The sequence below is a fragment of the Zootoca vivipara genome, chromosome 4, assembly GCF_965207765.1.
Source record: "Zootoca vivipara chromosome 4, rZooViv2.hap1.1, whole genome shotgun sequence".
Taxonomy (NCBI): domain Eukaryota; kingdom Metazoa; phylum Chordata; class Lepidosauria; order Squamata; family Lacertidae; genus Zootoca; species Zootoca vivipara.
The window spans coordinates 52254616-52272374 of NC_142587.1; the positions used below are offsets into that span (position 1 = coordinate 52254616).

The 17759-nt window shown below is 40.8% G+C and overlaps 2 protein-coding genes across 4 annotated transcripts in view; one reads left to right on the forward strand and one right to left on the reverse strand.

The window, feature by feature from the left end:
- GART (phosphoribosylglycinamide formyltransferase, phosphoribosylglycinamide synthetase, phosphoribosylaminoimidazole synthetase) overlaps positions 1-3412 on the forward strand; it is a 29277-nt gene extending 25865 nt beyond the window's left edge. For 2 of the 3 annotated variants that reach the window (XM_035115104.3, XM_035115103.3), the window contains exons 19-22: positions 357-487; positions 662-803; positions 1463-1578; positions 2182-3412. In XM_035115104.3, coding sequence (XP_034970995.3) covers positions 357-487; positions 662-803; positions 1463-1578; positions 2182-2379 — 587 coding nt within the window. In that variant the 3' untranslated portion in view covers positions 2380-3412. Of the gene's footprint in view, positions 1-356; positions 488-661; positions 866-1028; positions 1416-1462; positions 1579-2181 lie in introns of those variants that run through there. The other variant, XM_088667912.1, reaches the window with a different exon arrangement.
- LOC118085722 (trifunctional purine biosynthetic protein adenosine-3-like) overlaps positions 2222-17759 on the reverse strand; it is a 33651-nt gene continuing 18113 nt past the window's right edge. Inside the window, exons 9-21 of the mRNA XM_088667913.1 lie at positions 17132-17300; positions 16587-16818; positions 15892-15986; positions 14663-14772; positions 14084-14282; positions 12236-12487; positions 11589-11741; positions 9511-9714; positions 8535-8684; positions 7216-7346; positions 6796-6937; positions 6436-6554; positions 2222-5250 (exon numbers count right to left, since the gene is read on the reverse strand). Of these exons, the coding sequence (XP_088524039.1) occupies positions 5017-5250; positions 6436-6554; positions 6796-6937; positions 7216-7346; positions 8535-8684; positions 9511-9714; positions 11589-11741; positions 12236-12487; positions 14084-14282; positions 14663-14772; positions 15892-15986; positions 16587-16818; positions 17132-17300 (2190 nt within the window). The 3' untranslated portion in view covers positions 2222-5016. The remainder of the gene's footprint in view (positions 5251-6435; positions 6555-6795; positions 6938-7215; positions 7347-8534; positions 8685-9510; positions 9715-11588; positions 11742-12235; positions 12488-14083; positions 14283-14662; positions 14773-15891; positions 15987-16586; positions 16819-17131; positions 17301-17759) is intronic.

A 17759-nucleotide genomic window follows, 5' to 3' on the forward strand; every position in this document is an offset into this window, starting at 1 on the left:
TTGCAGCTCTTTTTTTCTTTTTTTTAATATGCACTATGGAACAAAAATGAAAAGAACCATGAGAGAAAAGGCACTTGTTTAGAGTTTGAGTGGCATACAGTTGGAATAGGAAGAACCCCTTGAAATTACACAGGTTTCTTTGGATGTACTTATAATGAAAAACTCGTGCCTCAAGAAAAAAAATACTTAACATTTAAATGTGTGGAATGTGCTGCAAAAGTGTATTTTGCCATCCAACCCGGCGATGGTTCTATACTTACTGAATCAAGTCGCTATTGTGCTGCTTTTAAAAATGTTTTCAGAATATTTAAGTCCATCTTAAATATATTTTCACTTGATTGTCTTGGATCCTTCAGGTACAAATCTGGAAGCTTTAATAACCAGTACAAAGAAGCCAACTAGCTATGCACAAATAGTCCTTGTCATTTCTAACAAAGCGGGTGTAGAAGGGCTAAGAAAAGCTGAAAGAGCTGGCATTCCTACAAAAGTAAGTAAATGTTCAACAGTTTGGCATGTGTAACTTAAGGGTTAGGTGTCTGTGTGTCTGACTGTTCAAAATGTTCAGCGTTTCTGAAATATTCTGAAATCTTCAGCATTAATGATTTGGGGGGGGGGGAAATAAATGTATCCCATAATCTCACAATCTTTTACCCTGTCTTAGGTAATTGACCACAAGCTGTACAGCAGTCGCACAGAGTTTGACAGCGCAGTTGATAAAGTCCTTGAAGAGTTCTCAGTTGAGCTGGTCTGCCTTGCGGGATTTATGCGGATCTTATCTGGTCCTTTTGTCAGAAAGTGGGATGGTAAATGCATCTGGATATACTGCACTTGGAACTAGAAAGGCCCTTGCCATTAAATGTTGTGTATAGTTTGTGACAGAGGACAAGATGGTTGGACAGTGTCCTCGAAGCTACCAACATGAGTTTGACCAAACTGCGGGAGGCAGTGGAAGACAGGAGTGCCTGGCGTGCTCTGGTCCATGGGGTCACGAAGAGTCGGACACGACTAAACGACTAAACAACAACAACATAGTTTGTGAACCAGTTAGACAACAGTTTAATTTTCAATTAAGAGATTTTGCTAATTTCCTAGTTTAAAAACAGCACAGTGTTTCCCACAGATTTAGAGGGATAGCTCTACATTTAAAAAATAATCATTATTGATGTGAAAAAGGGACATTGATATTCTCCATGTTATTAGTGAACCAGCTGTATCATAGCTGTTCCATAGCTGGTTTCAGATTCTGGGTTGGTGGCTGCAGTTTGTCTGATAATGTTGATTCAGAAATTATAGTTTCTAGTCTATATCTATCTGTCCCCAGTACATTAAAGAAGATGGAAGTTGCAGGAAAAAAACTGCTTCATTTTACATATTTTGTTGCAATGAGCACATCAATAATTTCTTGTTTAAGCATTGTAATGCTAGGAGAACTAAAAAAATGAATTTTGTTTTTTACTTCTAGGGAAAATATTGAATATCCACCCATCTTTGCTGCCTTCATTTAAAGGAGCAAATGCCCATAGACTGGTACTGGAGGCTGGAGTCAGAGTCACTGGCTGTACTGTGCACTTTGTTGCTGTATGTTCTCCTTTTTTGCTACTCTGTTAATTATAATCTCAGTTTGATTGCCAGATCGCTTCTCAGACCACAATTAATGCAGAGGGATTAATTTACATAGACTGTGAAAAGGTTGGCCAGTGATCTGAGCACAAAATGTACTAATTAGACAGTTGCTGCACCTCTTGCCCACTTCAGCATAGCCTGAAGTCTACGACAGCTCAGTAATTGAGGAATCTTTTTGAATCCAGCCTGACTACTGCCAGGTCAGGGTTAACTTAAGGAATCTATGCAGCTGGTGAGCACAGTCATTGGACTGCTTCATTTACTTCACAATTTAGAAATAATTCATTATTGTGAACTGCAATAATATTTTATCTGGTTTTCATAGTGGTGTGGGTTTTACAGTTTTCTCTTGAATTCTCTTCTACAGCTAACTAGACCAGACAGGAGTCAGACTAAATATTTGTGGTACAGAATTAGCCAGCTTGTAGTGTTGAAGATAATTTCTTAAAGGGGAAAGAGACCAATGAGAGGTCATGAAAGCAAACCAATGCCATGTTCTAGAGCTCATAGTTTCGACTACCTCTCCATCTTGTCAACGTTTCTGACCTTCCTTTCTAGGAAGAAGTTGATGCCGGAGCAATCATTTTTCAAGAGCCGGTCCCCGTGAAGATTGGAGACACAGAGGAGACTTTATGCGAAAGGGTGAAGGAGGCAGAGCACAGAGCCTTCCCTGCTGCTATGCAGTTAGTGGCGAGCGGAGAAGTGCAGCTAGGAGGAGATGGGAAGTTACGCTGGAATTCGGGAAAGCACAACTGAAATGCAGAGGACAAGAAAACAGCAACAACTACGATGCATAATTTTTGCTTTAATTCTGTAGCATAGGGCAGCAAGATGAGAAAGCCAAACAGAGCCAAATTGGGAAGGGGATGAATTTGGCATCCCAAATATTCAAATACTTTTGCCATAATACAGGTTCTTAAAATGGACCTCTGCAGACGCAGGTTCTCATGGTAAACCATATGTATGATTAACGCCAGGGTCACCCACAGCATCGTGAAAGGAGCACTGAAATATCCAAACCCCTTGTGGGCAACCATTTCACTCAAACAGATGGCCACCTAGTACACACTATGCCACGCCTGCATCAAGGGGCCAGCTACATGGCAGTGCCCTTGTCTAAATCAAGCATTGCCTTCACAAACAGACCATGCCTACTCCCAGGAACACAGAATACACAGCATTAATTAGGCATTTTGACATCTATCCTTTTAACATTTCTTTTTGAATAGCAATGTGAATCAGAATCAGGTTTTTTTTGGCCATAGTGCTGAAGATTGAAGTATTTCATAGCGATTGGTGAGCACAAGAAAATCAAAGAAACACATGGCAGTAACCAGGGCTGTATTCAGCTAATCACATGTGGGAGATTTAATCCTCACCCCTTTTCTAAATATATTATACTGTGGAACATATTTTAATTCTCTATTAAAACTTAACCCATGACATCATGGAGGCATGTACTTCAGTATGTTTGTATCATAGCTAGAAAGCACAGTGAGGATGGAATTCACCTAACTCGTGTTTGAAAGAAAAGAAGTAGGTACCTACATATTACATGTGCCTTTAAAAAATAATCATCATGGTGGTTCATTAAAGGAGAGAATACTGTAGTTCCATTGTGTTATAATTTTGCTATTTACAAAACTAATCAGTGTTCAAATGCTAAGCTTCCATAGGAATTGGACTATATAGCACAGTACTGTTACATTCCTCTTATCTGTTTTGTACCCAAATGTTCAGTGATATCAAACCCCATTCTAATAAAAAAAATCATTAATTTAAGAAATTACATACATATCTATGTTAATTTCTGGGTGATAGTTAAAAGATTTCTTTCCTTACAGTTGCTAAAGATGCCTTGCAGTGTCTTGTCAGTTACTAAGCAAGTCTTGCTGGTGGAAACGTTCCAAAAAAGAAGCAACCTGAAGCGTAAAAATAAACCAGAGGTGTTCTGCTTTTAATGATCAGGCCATGTAAGAAGACAAGCTTGCCCATTGTATCTAGCTTTTAGCTAGAGTATGTCATATATTGTTATCAAGGGAGATGACATTGGTACACTAATCTCTGGTTAGCCCCTACCCAGAGCACTATGTTCCACAACAGCCCAGGCTTACCCGTTCTTTCAAGGAGGATGGGTTTTGTATACTCATGCACTGCTGCCCCATTTAAACTGTACAAATCAGGCCATCCAGGAAGAGAGACAGCTGTGCACACTCAAGTCACCATGTGTGAAAAATGGTTTTGCAATGCAATTTCATCCAATGTGTTTGTACATAATCAAAAGTGCAAGAAACATTATTCTTACCATGTACCATCTTAGAGTTTCCGAAACATGATTGTGGCACACCCTGTGAGAATAGAGCTGAGGATCATTTGAAGTGAAAACTATCATAGCTAAATGCAGAAAGTTTGGGGAAATTACCCACCCATGTTATGCTCGATACCCGTCATATATTGACTGACTGACTAGTTTTATGTGGGAAGTTATTTAAAAGGTAATTCAGGTGTGCTTTGAATGGCATATAAGGGAGCTCTCAGAAGTTCTGGTTTAAAGATCTTTAGAATATAAATCCAGTTGCAAACCTGAGGGGAAAATAATATCCTTTGCCTTTACAAGTGACACAAACACACACTGAGTTCATGCAGTTCAGCACGTGCCTGCTCAAGTTTCTCATTCCTGTTCCCTGCAGTTGGCAAAACCCAGCTGCAACATCCCCTTATCTGCTTTTTGTTGCTGTGGCTGGTGCCACAAAACCCATACGGTTTTTATACCACCAGCAAAGGCCACAGAAACCTCTGAGGTCAGCAGTGATGTGGCCAAGACAATGCAGAATGAGAAACAGAATGAACTTTGTGTGGAGGACAGGGAAAGGAATCCTAGGTAGCTGCCTTATATAGCGCCATCTCCATTGGTCCATCTACCTCAGTACTGTCCACACTGACTGGCAGCAGCTCCCTCCCATCTCTACTTGGAGATCAGATCCCAGGGAATGAATTTGGGACTTCCTGCATCCAAAGCAGATGCTCTGCATTGAGCCACAGTCCCTCTCCACCTAATTCTTTGAAATAGTAGTATTTGCATAGGGGGGGAGCTATGTTGGTGCCAGATATTTCCCCTCCTAATGCTAATTATCTGGTGGGGTATGCACGTGAATTTAATGGAGTCGGGGGGGGGAGAGTAAAATAACCACCCACCTAGGCTGCCCTGAAGCTAATTATGCACTGTATTATGTCCATTGTGCATGCTTTCCTCACTTGAAGAACCAGTATTGACCCCCATGCTCTGAGTTTAGCAAAGGAAAAGCACTCGGAGAAGAGGAATTTGACAGTTTCAGCCTTAAGTATTGTAACTGTCACTATTCATTGCTGCATTGTAGCTGCTTATAGGAAAGTTTAAGAGGAGGAACAATCCTGCCTTTCTTTTTGATGGACCAGCTCCCGACTCTCTCGTTTCCAGTAGGTTTTGCCATCCTTTCCTAGTTGCACCATTCCACTGGCAACCAGCTGCAGGGCAACAGGAAATACCCGGCTCTCTGCTTCTTTGACCTTTTCTGACAAGGTCTCTTCCGTGTCTTCTGCCTTCACAGAGACGGGCTCTTGTAAGATTACTGCTTCGAGACTAGTATCCTCCAGAGAGAAAGAAAGAGAGAGAGAGAGAGATTCCATTAAGATAGGTGGCTTTCCACATGAAGAGCAACAGAAGCAGAAAGGGCTTGGGACAGAGTAGTGTTACTGAAATTCAGCCTGGAAAAGATTAGCAGAAATTTAAGTTGTAATATAAAGGATAGGTGGCAGGTTGAAAAGGGATGAGGAGCACATTATGGCCCAAACTACATCCAACCTTGATATAAGTAGCAACCACTTTTTAAGGTGATCTTGATAACAATTTCACCACTATCATGGCGCACGCACACACACACACACACACCCTGGTATTTGGCTGTTGTTTTTTAAATGCCACCTGGTTGTTCATCTTATCTTTACAGTCACTGATAGTTAGGTCCTTAAAAATGGCATGCAGGAAGACAAATGGGTAATATAACTAGGCAGAGGGGCAGGTAAGGAATTGGTGGTTGGATATGTTTTTTTTGAGAAGGCGGTTAAGGTTGCAGTTCTAATCCCACTTTCAAGGGAATAAGCACCATTAAACTTAATGGGACTGCCTTCTGGATGAACAGGCCATGCATTTATTGCACTGTAAATGAGCTTGGAGTTAATATTGTTACAACAGCTAGAAAACATCCATCAAGGGCTGAGGAGAACAAGGTGTAGGGATATGTCACCAGGAACAGGGAGGTCTGAGACTTTAGTGCAGACAAAGGCAAACTCTGGCCCTCCAGATGTTTGGGACTACAATTCCCATCATCCCTGACCACTGGTCCTGTTAGCTAGGGATGATGGGAATTGTAGTTCCAAACATCTGGAGGGCCAGAATTTGCCTATGCCTGCTTTAGTGAACTGATTCCTTTTTTCAAAGCAAATTAGAGGAATAGCAATATTCCATAGTCCTTTTTGGGGGGGGGGGACAACCAAGGTAACATTTATAACTAGAAGGTAGTTACTCTAAATAACATCAAGCTCAGGAATAGGGATCCTGTGGCCCTCCCAATGTTGTTGGATTCCCATTAGCCACAACCAGCATAAAAATGACCAGGAATGATTAGAAGTGTAGCCCAATAACATCAGGAGGATCACAAAAAACCCATCTCTGACTTAGATACCCCATCTCTGCCTGTGTCAAGAATGAGAATTATTTGCAGGTGTGCAGAAAACAGAAAGAGGTGTTTTCTTTATTCTCAGGAAGATACTTACAAGCACAAAATGGACCGTGCAGCCAGCAATTTTGTATGCAGATGAGAGTGCATTGTGCTTGTGGACATTTCCTCCTTTAGTCAATGGTGAAAGTGATGGATAAGTGCTCAAAATTTTCCCTATGATTAATGAAACCGCTGTTCAGACATATCAAAGAGACAAACAAGGATGTGCAAAATGGAAACGGAAGCCCTGCATGCAGATCACCAATTGAAAATCACTGCTTCGACTGAGTATATGAACCCAGCCTGGAAATTCTTATGATCCTACTTTGCCTTATACATGCTGAATCTAAGCAGCTGTCAACCCTTCTGAGCAATTAAAAAAATACTTAATACAACAATAGTTTGTTCCACTTACCACTCCATTTCCTAAGGAAGTTGCTAGTCAAAACTCTTATAAATCCTGCCAGACAAACAAGTTCCACAGAGAATTCTTCAAGGACTCTGTCAACTGTGCCTTCATATTCTGATCTGCTTCCATACAGTTTATGGTCAATTACCTACAAGAATTAATGCAAAAGAAACTTCCAAGCCCCCTACAGATCAAAACAGAAGAACACAGGCAACCTTTTGAAGACCCTCAAAATTTACATTAAATTTATACAAACCAGGTTCTAGATGTTGTTGTTTTTTTACTTGTAGACATAATTGTCTCAAGAATATTTATCTAAATATGAGGCATGGGGCGGTACTCTGCAGAGAAATATTGCAAGTGAAGATACTTTCTGGCAATGTGGGATTTTTTGGCCATGAAATTATAATGCAAAGTTCTCCTTACTCTAGTGGGGATGCCAGCCAGGGTTGCATTCTTCAGTTCTTCCACCCCAGACCTGCTGGCGATGACAAGGACTATTTGGGCACAGCTTGCTGGCTCTTTTGCATATCCCAGAAGTGCTGTCAGGCTTGTACCTCAAATGAGAAGATTAAGACACAGTCTGTCTCTAGTAGACATAGAAAACATGTGCCCAGGGAAACAGCAAGTGACCCCTCCGCAGTATGCACTTATAATATCATTGCGAACTAACAAACACATGTTCTGTGTCAACCTTTTACATAGATTGCTGCTGCATTTTAGCTGTACAACTGCTTAAGAATTCCTGTGCTTTTAAGGAAAGATTGTGTGATGGGTCACTTTCATGCTGTATAAATGGTTGTATTAACCACCAGAAATTTATACATTTGGGCTGGAGCAGAGAGGGCTCTCTGTTATATTCAGGTAGAATACCAAGGCCTGTATATTCCTCATTTTCTTCTACAAAGTTTTGTATCACCTAATATATCAAAATTAACAATAACATGGGAAAACTGGATGTTAACTTTCTGATCTTCAATTAATGATTCTGTGTTGTTGGTGGTTGTTTTTGTTTTGCTTTCTTTTTTTATGATCAGCATCTAGTGAATATCTTCATAACATTCTTAATATTCTCCCCCTACTCTTATTCCCAGTTAATCCATAATGTACAGGTAATTCTATCCATTTCTAAACCAAAACAAATCCCATTGAGTTTAATGGGGTTTTCTTCCCAAGTGAGTATGTGTAGGAAAGTTTCTGAAACATGCTTTTCTGCCTATTTTTACAAAACCAGTATAGATAATAATCAATTATTGTAAATTTCCCTGGCAACTAAAGCATGCTTGCACATTTTTCAATAATTGTGGTAAACTTTGATTTATTTTTATGGAATTGCAGTACTGTATACAAATATTTTTATAAAGAAATTAAAACATAAACAAGTCAAAGACAGAAGAGTTTCCGCCTTCATATCATCTTCCTAGTTTGTCCCAATCTGCCTTGCTTAGAAGTCCTTAAGACATGAGGATGTTTCATGGCCATATCATTGAGATTACCAGCAAGGATACGATACTAAATATAATTGCAAAGTAAATTTGAATGGTGTGGTGTGAGGCAAGATTTGGATATCAGGGGATCGACTGGATTTTAATTCTGATCAAAAATGCAATTAGTATAAGGACTATCTGCATATTAGCAGCAATCAGTTCTATTGACCTTTGCCATAGTATATCAAAGTCCACATGCTCTCACAAAATCTCTATTGCAGAGATGGTTATTGAGCGTTATGGAAATTGCAAGCTCACCCATTTCTGAGATAAGAACAGCTACTTTCACTTTGCTTTTTCTGCATGTGGTCTGGACCTGGCTGTCTACATTGGAAAGATTCTTCATAAATGGGTATCTGTTTTGCAGCAATGCTTCAATAAGATTCTTGATTACTACACGAGAACACCCTGAAGAAAGGAAAGGTAATTCAGTGCACACGCTTAAAATATAGTAGCTAAAAGCACATACATTATTTGGGAAGCTAAACTGCCAAAGGGATAGGAATGTCTATAATATCCAGTTGAAAGCTCCTCTCCTTAATCCCACAAAAGAGTTGAAAGCAAATAACCTTTAATTAATTGATGTTTTCATATATTTTTTGCATTGCGCAGGACTTGGAAATGGACACCCAAATACAAACTAAACATTAGCCCATGGCCCAGTTCACATGTCATATTATGCCATAGTTTAAAACAAACTATGGTTTAATGTGAACAAGTTCTTTCAGAGCTCCTTTCCCACTCTTGTTGATGCCATGCACAGAACAAGTCATAATCTAACTTGTTATGTTGTCCAGACTGAGGTTCATGGCTTGTTTCCCCGAGGTAAATTACAAGCGTGACCAAGAGCAAACCTTGCTTACCACTCACAGCTTGGTGAAAACAAGCCATAAGCCTGAGTTCAGACAGCATAGCAACCCAGACTTTGATTTGTTCTGGCTGTTGTGTGGCAGCAGCAGGAACAGAAGAGAGGTGCTGAATTTACTCCTGCTACCCAAGTTAGGTTACATAGCTGCAGAAACTTAATACAATTGCGGTGCAAATCACAGCGCAATCCTATGTATGTCTACGAATTAAAGTGCAATCCTATCTATGTCTACACAAAAGTAAACGCCATCATTTTCAATGGGTCTCACTCTCATATAAATTGGTATAGAACTGAAGCCTTAGAACATTTGAAATGCTTTTGTTGGATTTTAAGCTGTTTGTATGTCTGAATAAGAAATGCAATAACCTGCAAGGTGGTGGATGACTTTCCCGATCAACCATGCATTCTCGTATTTCTGGAGATCTTTCAAAATCTGTCCAGCAAACTCCTTTTGTACCACAAGCACAGCACCAATCCCACAGTTAAACATTTGAGACATCTCCACTTCTGAAAGGCTTCCCTCTTCTTGAAGCCAAGAAAATATTGAAGGAATACTCCAACTATGAGCATCTACAAATAATTGAATTTGTAAAGAACAACACTGTCCTTAATTCCATCCCTGTTAAAGCCATGGCACAGGTTCATCCTCCCAGCCTCAACTATCATTAGCAATATTGGATACAATCCAGCAAAATATAAGCACTACTATGTCATGCTGAAATTATCTATGTGAAGGACAAACAGAGACCTGAACATATGCATAAGAGGAAGAAATTCATTTCAAATGGGTATTCTGATATTTCCTCTCGATTGCTGGGATGAGGCACTGCAACTGTGCAATACTCTAGGATTAGTTATTTCACTATCAGACTCTCGAGAGACCTATTGTCATGGTTTGGAACTCTATCTGTCAGCAGAGGTCGCTTGAGACTCCTAGGAAGGAGAATATTCAGTTCCTCCAGTGCTCTAGCAGACAATAGTTGAAATAGCCACCCCCCCCCCAGAGACTTCTATAGAGGAGGGGCTGCAGGACACAGTGAGGCTCCCAGACATTGTCCCTTAAAAAGTTGCTCTTTTAGACTCGCATGCATCACCCCATTGGGAACTGAGAACTCTCCTTTCCACCCCACTAAGCCCAGGGTCTGGAAGAGGTCTTTCACCTCAACACCGCACATGCCAGCATAAGAAAAGTGCAGTCTCTTGTTATTAGGCAAGGGTCCTTTAAGAAGGTGTGGCTTGACAGGAATATTTAAAATGAGGGGCCTATGCGGTGCCCTCCTGATGGATTCTAATTTCATCAGGTGATCCATTATGGTCAATGTTCAGGGATAATAGGAGTTGTTCAGTCCAGCAACATCTGAAGAACATCACTTTGGGTGCTCCTGATTAAACATCCATTGGCTGCAGACCACATTGAAGCAACAATCTCAACCAACTTTGGCTCTGGCCTGACTTGAAACCAAAGCCCCACAATGAGCTGTCCATGGTGATGGTTCTTGGCTCACTGAATAGTCATGTCAGGCTACAGTTGCCCCTGTGGTCTCCCATCTGGAACAGAAGACTTACCTGGAGTTTGGAGTCCATTGCCCCAGGTAAAGAAATGCTGGGTTCCAGCCAAAAAGTCATGATATGCACACTACTGATGACTCCTATTCAAAGGGCCAGAAGAAAACTATTTCCTGTCTTGCTTGCTTTCTACTTCTAGGCCAGAAGTACCGTGGTACCTTGGTTTGCAAACGCAATCCGTTCCGCAGAGGTGTTCGCTCGCCAAGTTATTTGCTCGCCGAAGACACGCTTTTGCACGTGCGCGAAGTGCTGATAGAGCGCTTCTGCGCACGCATGCGCCGACGCCGCGGAACCCGGATGTAAACATTTCCGGGTCCACGGTGTTCATAAACGGAGGTTTTCGTAAACGGAGGTAGTCGTAAACCGAGGTTCCACTGTATTTCATATGTTTACATATATAAGTATATGATTTTATTTGTATGCTGTCTTTCTGCAGTTCAAACCATGCTCAAGGTGGCTTGTAACATGGAAATATATATATAACTGCAACATAACAAAAGCAGTGATAGACAATAAATAAAACACAAAAAATACACAGCCAAACTGAATAAATTCCACATAAAACCACAAGATCTAAAATAAAGATTAAAAAAAAACGAATGGCAACAACATCAACATCCCCCCAACAGTCCCAAAGTCTGCTTAGCAGCCTCAGTTTTCGTAGCTGGAGACAGTCAGCATCCTGCCCTCCCAGGTCAAGTGGAAAAAGTAATGCAAGGCAGGGCCTAGCCATTCTTCCAGGACTCACAGCCAAGATGGTTTACTTAAGCGTGTGTGTATATGGCGAGTTTCCAAGATGCCTTTATTAATGTCATGCTAAAAAAAGAATCATGCGTATACTACATATAGATAATACAACAAGAACAAAAATTACTTACCCAAAACCACACTAAATTGTTCAGGAAGGATTGTAGAAAAGCTTCCCCGCAACCCCCCTTCTGCAATATGGATGTAGGCTTTCACATTTCCTGAGCGGAGTACAGGCAGCAGAGTTTTGCAATAGATTTTGGATGGGGTTAGCAACTGCTCTCCTGTGAATGTATGAGAAGTTTTTAAACTGTAGATAAAATCATTCATACAATCTTATAGCAAGCAGGACAAGACTCCTTCCTCACCAAGCTGCAGCCGTCCCCAACCTGATGTCTTCCAGATATTGTTGGACTACAACTCCCATTAACCCCAACCCAACAATATTTGAAGGCTGTCATAAGGTCTCCTTTGTTTCTTTCTATGGAGAAGAAGCAATACAAGAGGACGACAAGGATGTCTCTGAAGACACTATGGGAAAAAGGTGCAGTAAAAACCATGATGGAGAACTAACAAAGCTGAGAAGTGTGCAATAGCTTCAAAACCAGGCAATTATATACAGCAGAGATGAAAGAAAGAAAGAAAGAAAGAAAGAAAGAAAGAAAGAAAGAAAGAAAGAAAGAAAGAAAGAAAGAAAGAAATTCAATAATAAGTGTATGGTGTTAATTTTCAAGAAATGTTCAGGGTAAGAAATTGGGAGAAGCAGAAATACCGGTACCTAAAGTCTGGGGACCACATCCGCCAGGAACAGAAGAGAAATAGTGTAGGGATGATGTTAAAAGAATCTTCCTCACAAGACTAAATCCTTGGTTGTGAAGGCCAGAAGAAGCTATTCCAATGAGGAGATCACCACTGACAATCTTCTCCTGCTGTGGAAATCCCATTTCTTGTTCCACAGCAGCAACAACAAAGCCAACCAGGTTGCACTCTCCAGGTGCAAAGGTGCCAGACATTTCACTGGTCTCTCTTCCTAGGAAATAGGAAGAGAAACCAGCAGCAGTAAATACCATAAATGTTCGTGGAACTTGCATTCTGCATGGGTATACTCAGTGCATTGTGTGCAGAAGTAGTCACAAATATGGAGTATCACCTCTTCCCCCCCCCCCCCAGCCTATGCATAGCTGCCAAGTTATCCCTTATTTTAAGGGATTTTCCCTTATGCTGAATAGGCTTCCTCGCGAGAAAAGGGAAAACTTGGCAGCTATGAGCCTATGGCAGCCATTTTGCTTTGGCAAACACAGCACTTTTATCAATGTATGAGTACCAACACCTCATTTTTTGCAGTGGGGGAAAAGCACTGGGTATGCTTAGGATTGCATAGATTATTACTGTATATTCCTGCTATAAGACTACTTTTTAACCCAGGAAAATCTTCTCAAAAGTCGGGGGTAGGGTTGCCAGACTCATAAGTGGACAGGACTTCTGTGCCTTTAATTGCCCTGCTCTCTTTTGAGTCTGGAAACCTTAAAGAGAAACCAGCAGACCCTTTGCTTGGAAATTAGACAAAGGGTCTGCTGGTTTCTCTTTAAGGTTTCCAGACTCAAAAGAGAGCAGGGCAATTAAAGGCATGGAAGTCCTGTCCTCTATTGAGTCTGGCCACCCTAGTCGGGGGTCGTCTTATACACCGGGTCATATTTATTATACAGCAAGTATATCCCAAACTCTATATTTTAACCGAAAAAGTTGGGGGTTGTCTTATATGCCCAGTCGTCTTATATGCCAGAATATTGTTCACTTACAAATATATGCCTATCTTTATCCATCCATCTACAGCACTGACGAATTTTGGAATAATTCTTAATGTCTGCTTTTAGGGAAGTGAAAGAAAGATTCTCATATTGGTTAATAAAAGTACAAAATAAAAATGTTTATCAGGGTGTGTGCATGTGCTCCAAAGCATGCACATATGCCACACCACAGACACAGATGCACCAGCAAGTCACATGCATCACCATTTCAAAGACCCTACAGCAGACTTGTACCACCCAGTGTGTTAAGGCTGGCATGAAACAAACATTTTCTACAGCCCCTCCACCAATTCTAGTTTGTTCACAGTGCACTTGGGCACCTCTTAAGATACTGGATCCCAATTTTGCACGAGGATTTCTAAGATCAAATAGAAGGTTTTTTGTTTATGTATGCATACAATTATATTTTGAATCAAGATGGTGGGTTGAACCTTACAAGACTGCACTGAGTTTAATCACTGATTTCAAAACTACATCTTTTTTTGTTTCTTAGAATTTCTGAGCAATGTTGGTGATGAGGCTTCTAGTTCTAATATATATATATATTAGTGAAGGGCTGGAAAGCACAGCTATTTGCGTCACAGCAAGTCTTATCTGCTCCCCCTCTATAAAATGGGAACATGATATTGATGGTGCCAGCCCAGACCTGGGCAATGTTTTTCCAGGGTTTTCTTTTTTCCCATCTGGAAGAACCCTAAATAACGTTCAAGCTCTGCAATTGGAAATTTATGCTACCACCACCACTACAACTTACAGCTCCTAGGACGCAGAGAAGAAATTTCAAAACTGAGAAGAGAAATACGGAGACGTGGTCATACCCAGAAGAGTACATCCTGCCAGTTTGCAAGCTCCATCTATCCCATCTCTTATTGACTGAGCCACACCAGCATCCAATTTTCCATGGGCAAAATGGTCAAGGAAGAAGAGGGGCTCAGCTCCCTGAACCAGGACACCATTGACACACATGGCCACCAAGTCCTGACCAATCATGTCGTAAATATTGCACAGCTGGGCAATCTGTAATGAACAAGGGAATCAGTCTGGGATTTTAATGTGAATGCATTACTCCGGTATAAAAATATTACTTTAGGCAGCGTCAGACACTGGTCTTGATGTAGCCAAAGACTCAAAGGATGTTCTTTTCCTATATGAGCAACTGATGCCAAGCAAAAGGCAGGAGCCTTTCTCAAGTTCTATAGGGGCTAGCCTAGAAATCTCAAAATTGTATAATTATATTGATTTGAAACATTTATAAGTGTAGGTTACTTCTGTGTTTATGAAAAGGCCGCTCCATCTTGATTGGACCAGTGTAGCTTTGTGGTCTCACACGGAAAAGTTACGCATCACAAGAGACATGGGCATAATACAAGCTTAAGTAGGGACATGCCTTGGTTTACCTTCATTTTTGTCCCAATGCTTTTAGTTTGGGATACTAGAAGGGGATCGTTATAACCAGATGCTCTCAAATCAAAGAAGGCAAAAACACTCCCCCGATGCCCACAGCTGCCTGAAAGATACACAGAAGTCAAAAACATTGTGGGAAACAGCACTGCCTTGCAAATCCTCATGTTTGCAATAGATCACTGAGACAAGGCTGAGATATTGCAAAAGGTTGGAATATATGAGTGCTTCCTGTTTCTGCTTTAGATTCTAGTTATACAGAATATCTGTAGAAAACAGCAGAGGCTACCACTGTTGCTAACAGAAGCAAAAGCAGAGCATTGGGTTTCACATTCACCCACATGTGCAATATGATACCATAGTCAGACAGGTGTTTACACATTCCATTCAGCTATTACAATATGTGAAGCAAGAACAAAAGAGATAGGTTGACATTTCCACAGCCAAAAACATAGCATAGGCTTCCTGCTATGTTGTTGACCTATGACAAATTCGGTGTGGGCAACAGAGCAGCATACAAAAAGCAGAAATAGTCCATAACAGCCTGAATTTCCATACAAAGATCATGACAGCCACATCCCAATTAAATATTTTTAATTGATTTATCATATTTGTTTTAGTTACTTGATTAATAAATGGCTAAAAATTATGATGGCTTTATATCACATCTAGTGATTAGCATGGCTCGGAATAAGTATCAGTTCCTGGGAAACATGGGGCAGGGCTATCACTCATGTCCCACAAACATCTAGTTGGCCACTATGAACAAATGCTCAACTGGATGGACCTTTGGTCTGATCTGGCAGGGCTTTACTTATGTTCTTACGCTATCAATTAACTATCCCCCATGGGTAAAAACAACATTTCTAAAGCAAGAAGCTTATTTTCTTTGTTTTTAGATGATGCATCTCAGGCATCATATCAGAAGATGCTCTCTCTCCTGTATGAGGGGAAAGTGAGAACGGTTCTTATGAACCTTAAGTTTAGTCAATTGAACATTGTAGCCCTAACCATACATAATTCTCCTGCTACTCTTTGTGTGAGAGAAAGCTGCTGATATGCAAAGAGCAATAACTTCTGAGGATAAGGAAGGACAATGAAGTGAGCTCTTGCCAGAAGCTGGTTAGTATATCCATTTAATAGTTTGGTTCATATTGAATAAATTTGAAAAACTGAATTGGTTTTCAAAATCCTTTCGGAATTCATCACTTCATCTGATCTTTACCTAATTTGGAACCACTTGCACCTGTTAGGATAGATGGGCGAACCAAGACATTGCAAACAATAGGATCTGCAATTCTGTCTTCATATGATGGACTCCTAAAACAGAAGCACACGTCACTGTTGTTAAAACGTTTTCCTGTTACGATTGTGGTTGCAAGAGAATCCTGGCAGTGGCAGACTTTGGACTTTCAAATGTTAGTAGAGCTCTGTGCGATTCCAAAATTTGGGTGTGTGTGTGTGTGTTTGGCCACCAATACTTTGGCCACCTCATGAGAAGAGAAGACTCCCTGGAAAACCCCCTGATGTTGGGAAAGATTGAGGGCACTAGGAGAAGGAGACGACAGAGGACGAGATGGTTGGACAGTGTTCTCGAAGCTACGAACGTGAGTTTGACCAAACTGCGGCAGGCAGTGGAAGACAGGAATGCCTGGTGTGCTCTGGTCCATGGGGTCACGAAGAGTCGGACACGACTAAACGACTAAACAACAACAGTGTGTGTGTGTGTGTGTGTGTGTGTGTGTCCCACCTCTTGCCTTCCAGTCTAAGTCATTGTTGCAGCACCTCTGCCGCATCCTCTCAACTGGGCACCCAGTGCGGGTGAACCAGTCATGTTCCCTTAAATCCACCTCTGATCCTGGGCAAAAAAATAAACATTCGGTTAGCACGCATTATCTGCCAGTGCCTATGTTTACATACGCAGACTGTCTGAGAAACCTCATCGCTTGATAACCAACATCTTTTCGATAAGTTGCACCCTGGAAATAAATGGCTGCTAGTCCTTTGTAGGCAACTTCAAGCGCTGATGCAAGGTCCTCCTTCACGGCTGTTACTGTCAGGACTCTGCTGCCATTAACCAGCACTTTGTCATCCACTGCTATGGTAGCTCCATGGAAGATCTCCAGGCCTAGCTCTTTTGCCTGAAGGAGCCCTACAAAATTTGAAAGGAAAATGGGCTCGATTATTATACATATTCTACGGATGTAGATGGTTGTATTGTCAATTCCCCCATTTCACAGGGTCTCAAAATGTCAGCGGAAAGTCCACACTTCACATTTCATTTAAGTTTCCCTGTTGAAATATTTAACAAGAAATACATTTAGTAAATAATTTAAAATACTATAACTGAAAGATGATTATTGTGGTATAGGTTTTTTTACAAGGAATAATAACTGTCAGAAAACATAAAATGAAATTATTCATTGTACCTTGTAATTGAACTGTTCAGAATAAAAAAGAATTACCAGTGATCTCTTTGCCCTGATTATAACATTCCGGATGCCCTTCACTTGCCATGACAATCGACACAGCAGTACAATTCTCTGACCAAGCCAACATGGAACTGCAGAGCCTGCCATCAATAGTGGCTTGGATCACTTCATAAAGATCATTTTTAAGAAGCTGAACAACTACCTGCAAAAGTGGACATAGGTAGCAATTGTATATATATAAATATATACGATTCAGCAACTATATCTAGTTCAAATCATTGCTTTTGCAATGCTTTTCTATTTCCAAAAACCAGTGGCAATTAGCTTACAGTGATTACAGGTTAGAAATCAACCCTAAAACCAAATGACCTGGTTATAGAGCATTTGTCCCGATTTGTTTGGATAAAGTTTGCAGCAATCAATTTGATTTGACTGCAGGGAGATTATACTTCTGTGAACTCCCCAAAGGAGAGACTAGCATAAGCACAGAGACTATACTGGTTCCATTTAGTCACTGTGCTATACTGGCTTCTCTTAGAATTTTGAAGTGTCAGGCATAGCTCTAGTGGCTTTAGCCCAAACGTAGCAGAGTTTTCCTGCACAGCACAGAAGCTAGTTGAGGTGGAAATGACTAGTCGGCTGGACGCAGAATAACTATTTA